Raw genomic sequence first — 8,968 nt, 5'->3', positions numbered from 1 at the left:
TTTTTTTTTTTGCCAATTGAGTGTTAAACCTTTTGCAACAATGTCAATTCGGTTTATTTGGTCAGGCGCCGATGTGTGGCGTCACCAACGCCAACATGGCAATTTTTTGTTAATATTTTAATTATTTTTATATTTTGTAATAACTTTTTCTGTCTTATTTTTTACTTTTCTTTTTTTTAGAGGGTTTGGCCAGCCACCCCGTTGACCACTAACCAAGGGCCGATGAGGTCTTTGGCCCCCTAGGTGAGGGTTCTCGACCCTCGCCCAGCCACGAGGAGGGTCACGAGCCCTTGCCCGCCCGTGACCGAGGGCTCAAGACCATCGTAGCCAGCGCCGCAGCTAGGCGAGGATCGGGGGCCGGTGACCTTGCCCGGGGGACCAATGACCTCGCCGGCCCTAAGCCGGTGGTCGACAGGGCTGCCAGCCAAACCCTTAAAAAAAGGATAGAAAAAAGCCATTAAAAAATAAAATAAAAAACTCAAAAATTAGGATAATATTATTTAAAAATTATCACGTCAACACCAAATAGCCAAATGAACCGAATTGAAATAATTACAAAAGGTTTAGGACTCAATCGGCAAAAAGTAAAAAAAAATTAGGACTGAATTGACACAATTGCAATATATTTAAGACTTTTTTATAATTTTCCCACATGAAGTAGGCAGCATTAAGAGTTCTGATTCTTAAAACTAATTCTTCCACAGTACATCCTTTTTCTCTCAAGGAAATCTACGCCCAACGAAATGAATTTCTTCATATATAAAGCACGTCATGTCTTCGTAGTTTAAAATGAAGTGATGTTGCTCTTGCCTGCCAAGTGGAAAGGGTTTGCTGAATGTCATGTCATGGCTTATGGCTTACGGCTTACATCCTTGCACCTAACATCTGTTGAAAATTTTAAACTATTTTGGTCTATTGGGTAGCAGTATGCAAAGTTTTAGAAGATCAAAACAGAGCAATAATGCCAATTTCAGACCGTTCATGTCTTCTTGCGGTCGATTCAATTTTTCCCAATAAATTCCATCAGCACCGTTATTGTGTTCAAAATCTTCATTCAGTCTCTCATACCATGACAATTAACTCAGTAAGATCAGAGTAGACAAGAAAAAGAAAATTCCCTTTGACGTTCCTGTATGTGTCCGAAATATTTCCACAGGTATGATCAAGTTGCTCCCAAAGACAGAACACAATGAGACAGAAAAAATGAGAAGGAAATCCAAGCTATATCATGAGACAAAAGGAATTCTTAGGACATTGTGACATCTCACCTTATCAACACAGCTTTCACTCTGGGATATATGAAAAAAGGGAAAGAGTTTGACAAAGGAATATACAGCAGAAATGCTGTTGTCTCTCTCCCCAGAATCTCTATGCTTTCCTGCTCGACAAAGAAAAAGAACAAGGCGCACTCTGTGAATTCTCGTCACCAAGCTAATGAAGAAACTGCATAGCTGGTTTTCTCGCATACAAAATCTAATGCTCAACAGTTGCAGCCTCAGTATGCACTTTTCCAATCTGTTGCATCGTGATAAATCACTCTTCTCTCTGCATCATGAAAGTCAATACCATCATTTAATGACAATAAAACAACTTACAATGGAAGTTGTGAACTTCGTTTTTTCTCTATGTTTGCACCTTGCATGCATGCACATGTATCCAAAATAGAAAATAACAGTCCCGTACCTTCTGACGCTTTGCGTTGGGAGGACACTGGTCAAGATCATTCAGCCCACATGATGTCTCAATATCAGAGCTCTCAGCCTGCAAAAACACCTTGTTTCCAGTACCTTTTCCTTTCAACAGTACTTTTGCAATGAACATAACGAAGCAGAATCATCATGATCACAAGTTCACGTCATCCTTGTTCTCATATAAATTTTCTTTTCATCCCACCCAGTAGACAAATATCTGGGGTATATGAGGTAATAAAGTTTCTTGCACCTTTCGAAATAATTTGCCATTATGTGCAACTAACAGAAAACGTAAATGGTGGAAGATGCTCACCTCAGGCTCAGTGGATGAATCTTGAGCTGTCCTGCGCGCTGTCGTGTTTGATTCTTCAACGCTCATTGGATTTGACCCAGCTGCATGTTCAGATATGAAGGGCATGATCTGGTGAAGCAAATTTGATAGAAATATTCCATCTTCACTTGGTCTATTTTCTGATTCTGGAGCATTCATGGTGCCAGCTGATGTCCCCGCATCCTGAGAGGCAGATCCTATCACTGTCCCATCGATGCTGGAACCCTCTACATGAATGTCACCACCAGGAAATAGGCTCCTCAGAAACTGAACAACACTGCCAGGGACTTGTCTCTCAGTTTCTCCATCAGTTTGTGACCCACCAGAGGAAATAATGTTAATGTTTACACTCCTAGAAACAGATGGTTCCTGCCTTCCTAGATCGGTTGTAGACGAACCTGCAGAATGAAGAGATTCTTAAATCCAGAAGGACTCATTGCCTTACACTTTGTTTGGGAACTTGGGGAGGGGGGGAAAGTGGGACAAAATTTAAAAGATCCACAATTTTAATATTTGATCCATTTTCTCCTTCCACCACTCACTTCGCCCCTCGCCATTTTCCCAAACAGAGTCTTAGCATTCAAACAAATTAGATCCCCATGCCCAAGCATATGAACTATGCAAGCAAACATTCAACTACTGAACCCAAAGAGCAAAGAGCATTTACTCCCGAATAATTGTCTAAATATGTTAAAACATTATATCCAACCCCTGCACAGAAATTCTACTACCACTACTTAAACCTTGGTCTACCAGACAGCAATTGGTCGATATTGTCAATGGCAAGAGTAACCAAATCACTCCATTACCATCTCTTCCAGGATCTGCAGGGGTTTGCTGGTGAAGCAAAGACTCAGGTATCGCTTGCTGTACAGTTTCCACAAGAGTTGGATGTTGCTCAGATGAAGCATGGGATCCTCTTTCACCAGCCACACTTCCAGCATGTTGAAATCTTCCGATCAATGGATAGTATATCCCAGCTGAGTTACTGGGAGAATCTGATGACAGTCTACTGAAGGGAGTTGGGACTGCTGCAACCATGGTTCTGATGGGCACTACCCGTACACCAGACTCTCCATTAAAAGATGGAATGGGAGCCTCAGAGGCCCCTGAAGATGAGAGGCTAATAGGATTTTCTCCACTGGGGTTTGCCGCAGCCGCCGTAGTAGCAGAAACAGCGCTTCTTGGGGCCAATGGTTGCTGAATATTGACACTATCTTCTCCATTAGCATTTGATCCAGCCGTACCTTAGGGTAAGAAAGAAATGGGAGCAACCTTGAGTGATAATCTTATACAGCACAAACTACACGATTAGAATTACCATGATATGTCTAATGCAGCATGCAATAATCAGTCTATGAATATCACTTGAGAGTGCACCTCTTCGAATTTGAATATCAATTCGCCTTGGGAGGAACCCTGCACCAACACCCCCAAAGCTGGATCCGCCATGTACACTTCCCACTGGAATGCTGCCAAAACTTGTTCCCATCTGAAATGGTACAGGCTAGAGCCGGAGGAAAACATTCAATCAGATTGTCTCATAGTAACAGAAAGCCAACAGGAAAAGAAACATAATGCTTGAATAAGATGTGTAGGACAGTGCCTGAACCATTAGAGGATTAGGACCAGAGGGAGAAATGTAAATCGCTGGTCCAGCATTGACTACAGCTTCAGACTGCATAAGAAAAAGCATTTAGGATCATAAGATCTAATTGATTAACAAGGAGACTGTAGTCTACTTACCGCTGTTTGACCTAATCTCAACGTCATGGCAGTGCGACCAAGTTCCAGTATATAAGCACCCAGGTAGTGAAAAAGCACCCCCATTCTCATGGTAGTATTCTGAGTGCTTGACCGCATCACTGGATCAGTAACACCCCCCTGATTTTGGAGTTGACTCGCACATAGCTGCAATTATATATGTGTAAACCATCCGTATTGGTGAATCACATTTTATTTGTATAGAAGGAGATAACAAACACTTCACCGTGCGTAACGAAGGAGTACAAAACACTTTCACGGTAATAGTCAGAGCTTTCTTCAATTAAGCAATCATATATTCAAAGTATTCAATTTCAACAACCCATTAAAAAAAATAGACAATATCTATTTACTTCATAAATATTTGTACATCATGCTACAAAGAAAAGTTAACTAAGAATGACCTGCAAGCATTCTGCCACTTGTTCAATTAGCATTTGTCTAGTTGAGAGCATAATTTCAGCCAAAGATGCAGGTGTTGGAAGACCTTCTGGTATAGTTCCTGGTTGTGATGCAGAGGTTGGGTCTCTATTGTCAGGTCTATTTGAAGCAGACATTTGGGCATTGTTTCCACTGCCTCTACCTGCCAATGCTGTACTCTGATCATTTCGTTCAACCAGCAAAAAAATCCCATTGTCATCATCATGAGGAGGAACTTACCAATGTCTTCAAATTCACTCTTTATATAACTTAAACACTGGGACATAGTTGTCAAGGAATCAGGCATAACCTGCAAAAACGAACATGCAAAAGAGCCTATTTGTACCCTTTGTTGTATTAAGAGAAAGGGTGAGAGACAAGGAACTCAAATAAACAAGAGTTCCATACTCACTGGAGGTTGCCCCATAGAAATAGCTGTAGGAAGTCCAAAAGCACCAGGCCATCTGCCAGATTGACCTCTCATGGCAGACTGTTCTGATGGCGCCTGGCCTAAATGTAACGTACTGCTGGCACCTGATGTTCTCTCAGATCTCTGTGAGTAAAGAAATTCCCAGAGACACCCACCCATATTAAAAACCATAGCCAGGTATTTCGACAAATAAATAGGTTGACATCAAGTGTTCAAAGACATGTACCCCTTCATTGCTGCTCCCTGGATTCGCGATTCCAAAAGAACTGAGTACAGCAGAGACAATCTGCTCAGCAGGACAAGCAAACAACAATTATCGTAACGAAGACAGAAGCACCTAAACAACCCTTCTCCTTTTCCACTTAAGTATCATATTCTCACCCGACTGATTTCTGGGGGAACCCCATCCCCTTGATCAGGCAAATTGAAAGTCTCAATCACGACACCTGGAGCTACATGGCTACTGTGACTATGGCTTGTGGCTGAAGGATCAGTCGTTACAGGAGATAAAAGATGGTCAGTCACACTTTCCAGTGGTTTTTGAATTTGAGCAGAAATAAGATGAAAATTGTTTCCAAGACATATAATATTATCTATTTTCCCAACTAAATAGAACTAAATTAAGATGAGAGTTCACTAAGGTGCAGCATGAAAATTGAAGCTAGGGAATCAACATCGAAGCATAGTGGGCCAAAAAGAAGTAAAGATAAAGATTACAACTAAGATAGAAAGGATTTCCACTAAACTTGTCCCATCTAACTAACTAGCACTAAAAGGTTGACATGCAGTCAGAAGTGTTCTAAGAACCGAGCCATCCAGACCACAAGGTGCAGCTTTAAGGTTTGGTGGACAATTCAATTCAAGATAAATCACTAAGTAGTTAGTTGACAATCTGATCCAGATAGTATATCTCTATCGAGAAAGAAGCTTCTAGAACCACTCCGCAAAAAAAAAAAAAAAAATGTCGCACGCAAGATTCACAATAGCTTTTGGAACTGGATGACCAAGAAATAAAATAGAATAAGGCAACAAAACCAAGCGGGAAAAAAGGAACCAAATAGTACGACAAAATGGCAAAGTGACCAGGCCAGAATTTAGCATCTATTAGGTCTTAGAAAAAGAAACAGGTTATTTGATATTTACAGTTGTTTTCTACTCCATATATATGTGATTATTGTGTGCCCCATCAATCTTCACATAGTGTTTGCATGTCCCAAAAACTTGTTAAAAGAGAGACATATTTAACTGCCATTTGCTGGTAGATTACACCACAAAAACAACATGCACATTAAACGGAAGATACTCATTATTGACAAGAATTCATTCCAATTCTAATTCTCATTTCAAAGGATCTCCCTGATTCATGTTCTAGTACAATATCACGCAATATATTAAGCTGGTATCTCCTAGAAAGACCATAAATAGAGCAAAGTAGTCACTGATTCAAATTTGCAAGCAACTGAAGTTTTTATCAAGGATGGGGTTGCTTGAAAGATTTTATTTGCTTAGATTAGTTATTACCCCGGGAATCCAAAGGCTGTCTAATGATCGATTTAGAGAAGACACATGCAATTAAACCTGGCTTAAAGATACTGAACTCTGCATTTGAGCTTTTTCTTCTTTTTGGTTTATTTAGCTACTTGTGGATGCGTTAGGCTGTTAGCTGCAGTGCTGCACTCAGAGTGGCAGCATCCTTAATCTTGATAATTATGCATCTAATACAAAGCTTTGCAAAATAACATGCTACTATTTCTGGTGTGAGTTCACACACAAAATTTAACTAGGCCAGACTTGTTTCATCAACATTAAGGTGGATCAGCATAGACTTGTGTGCACCTGATTGGCTGACGTTATATACAAGCAGAAAACTTCAAAACATCTTCACAAAATTCAAACCTGCATGAGCGGGCGTCCCCTCTGATGATGGTGGAACCGGTTGCCTCACAACCAGATGCAATGTGTGACCATCTTCAACGTCTAATAATTATATTAAGTGCACATCCAAGAGTTTGAGCAGCTAAATCTGAACCAGCACGCTTACATGCTTGTTGTATAAGTATGCATTGGAATCCTCCCAATTTAAGGGGCAAATAAATCGAGAGTTCCAGCTTACCCCTTAATTTCACAACATATCAAAGAAGTTTCTAATGGTCGAAGATCAGTTCAGTGACTTGTGACCCAACCCCGTTCTTTTCCAGTAATGTATCATGATATAAAGGGCAAATCCTCTTATTTTACCTCTTAAATATAGGAAATCCACGCCATCTGGCATGGTACTCTCCTCTGTAAGTGTGTGCATTTCCTTTTGGAGGGAAGAGAGGAGAGGGGGGGGGGGGTGGTTATTGCTAATATGATTTAATTGGTAACACAACCTAATGTAGAATGGTGGATCATGATCGCATCTCAAGTACAATAAATCTGGAGGAGAAGAGGATGATAAGAAACTAACAAGAAGAAGATCATATCTTGCGAAATGAACTTCACATGCTAATAAGGATACGGTAGGCAGACAGGAGCTGATCGTCCATCAATACCTTCCCACGGCATATCAGACGCTGCTGCTCAGAGACAACCCCAGTGACTGAAGCTACCTGCTCTTTCAAAGCAGGGACTGAAACCTGAGGAGAAAACAATGGAACGGAAAGTTAATGGATCCATGAAGGAAAAAGAGCCCAAACCAAAGACTCCCCAAAATACCTATGACATTTTCACAAGGGAAATACATACACAAGCGAATTTTTTTAAGAAGCAAAACACAACAAAGTGAGACACTGCAAATTCTCTATAAAAATGATGCTTATCACAGTATTACCATTACCAAACAAGTCATTAGCTCTAAATTGAACAGCTTAGAGTAGCGAAAGTAAAAATGGTACAGGTAAGGGCCATTATTTATCCCATGAGAAAGACCTTTGCTTTAATGGACAAGATATTTGAGGCAAGGCACCCCCAACGAGGAAAATAGCAGTTTCATGTATGCTCAGAGTAAGTGATTACCTGCTTATTCACTCTCAATGAGTGAGTCTGTGAATCCAAGGTTTTAATTTTGATCTCAATGGTGCTTTCTGAAGCTTCAGCCTCATTGATTCTAGGAACTTTAGCAGCATCGTTACTGCCCATTCTTCTCAAGGTATAGATACACCTGTAGAGAAACAAGAGAATGGAGCCACAATTAAAAGTAGAAGATACTCCACACCCTCATCAGTCTCACAACAAAAACCAAAGGAAGAAGAAGAAAGTAATCAATTTCGTAAATGACTTGAGCAAAAAGGAAAAAAGATAAAATGAGTTAACAATATCAAGTCACAAATGAAACAGAAACCCAGACAAAGCAACTGAATTTCGTTCCATTGATGTATCAGGTTAAGATCACTGTCATAAAATAAACAATCCGAAGCACAGAGCCAAGAAACCTTCTTGCTAGCCTCCTGGGCCAAGAAAGGCCAAAACTTTACGATTCCCACCCCCAAAAGACATCATGCCAAAGTTGACCCAAATCAATTTACATGCAAAAACGCCAATAAAGCCACCCATTTTCGCCAAAGAACCATTCTACAATCAACCCTAGGGTTTCAAATTCCAAAAGAAGCAGAGCACATCCACATGCAGAACGTAGCCACTCAACTTCAGGAAGTGAGAGGCGACCCGATTTAAGTCGGCACTCGCTCAAATTTTGCACCAAATCCAACAGAAAACAACTTCAATCCGCGCACAAATGCTCAGGGCTTTGACGACATACTTACAGGCCTCCAAAACCTTCAAGATAGTCGGGAAATCCCTGAGAGAGGAAGAGAGAGCTCGAGCGAGACAAGTGAAGAAAAGGGTACAGACAAATCGGGCGCACTCCCTTCCTCGCTCTCTCTCGCTCTCTCCCCCTCACTCTGTGTATGCTTTTTGGGTTTTTGCAGGATCGCGAAACGGAAATTATTTTGGTCTTGCGTAGAATGGAGATCACTGTAGCGAAATTTAACCTGGATTTTTTACCCAGTCAACAGCGGACCTTCTTTATCAACATGTTGACTTGATTGAGCAACAAAATCAAATCTATCGTTGCACTGGGGAAGCCGAGGGATTTTTTTATTTGAGTGATAGCCTAACCTACAGATTATTCGAATTTTTCCAACAGGGATCATAATAGCGACAGCGACGCCGACGCCCTCGCCTGAATTTGGGCGAGGGACGCGATGCCCTTGCCAAGACCAACCTGTCGCCTATGATCGGCGATGATTAATCGTGACTTCGCGGGCAGAGTTTAAATAAAAAAAAATTCATAAAAATATTAAAAATTTATAATATTTGTCCACGTTAGCATCAATCATGCCATATATTATG

The 8,968-nt window shown here is 40.8% G+C and overlaps 1 protein-coding gene across 5 annotated transcripts; it reads right to left on the bottom strand.

Annotated features, from left to right (window-relative positions):
* Positions 1-1,096: 1,096 nt before the first annotated feature.
* Positions 1,097-8,574, bottom strand: LOC115750988 (ubiquitin-like domain-containing protein CIP73). Of its 5 annotated transcripts, none has more exons than XM_048277142.1 (16): positions 8,380-8,574; positions 7,634-7,778; positions 7,137-7,254; positions 6,533-6,613; positions 5,018-5,118; positions 4,863-4,922; positions 4,615-4,759; positions 4,447-4,542; positions 4,191-4,369; positions 3,769-3,933; positions 3,629-3,700; positions 3,403-3,529; positions 2,832-3,263; positions 2,005-2,420; positions 1,684-1,773; positions 1,097-1,543 (listed from the first exon to the last, which is right to left on the bottom strand). In XM_048277142.1, exons 2-16 carry the CDS (start codon positions 7,754-7,756, stop codon positions 1,496-1,498), a joined length of 2,253 nt encoding a protein of 750 aa, XP_048133099.1. In that variant the 5' UTR covers positions 7,757-7,778; positions 8,380-8,574; the 3' UTR covers positions 1,097-1,495. The 5 variants fall into 5 exon arrangements, with proteins under 5 accessions (XP_048133099.1, XP_048133100.1, XP_048133098.1 ...); XM_048277143.1 differs by having other exon boundaries at positions 2,832-3,269; positions 3,635-3,700; XM_048277141.1 differs by having other exon boundaries at positions 2,832-3,269; positions 8,380-8,573.
* Positions 8,575-8,968: the final 394 nt, after the last annotated feature.

This window comes from Rhodamnia argentea, chromosome 4, assembly GCF_020921035.1.
Source record: "Rhodamnia argentea isolate NSW1041297 chromosome 4, ASM2092103v1, whole genome shotgun sequence".
In the NCBI taxonomy this organism is placed as follows: Eukaryota; Viridiplantae; Streptophyta; class Magnoliopsida; order Myrtales; family Myrtaceae; genus Rhodamnia; species Rhodamnia argentea.
The sequence above is the reverse complement of the archived record's forward strand: the minus strand, read 5'-3'. Positions and strand labels throughout refer to the sequence as shown.

Excerpts from the sequence above, each read along its gene's own strand:
- LOC115750988 (XM_048277141.1), bottom strand. The coding sequence starts at position 7,756 with ATGGGCAGTAACGATGCTGCTAAAGTTCCTAGAATCAATGAGGCTGAA. Across the intron at positions 4,370-4,446 it reads GAGTGAATTTGAAGACATTG|GTAGAGGCAGTGGAAACAAT; the intron begins GTAAGTTCCTCC and ends CAGCATTGGCAG. Across the intron at positions 3,701-3,768 it reads TGAGATTAGGTCAAACAGCG|TCTGAAGCTGTAGTCAATGC; the intron begins GTAAGTAGACTA and ends TTTCTTATGCAG.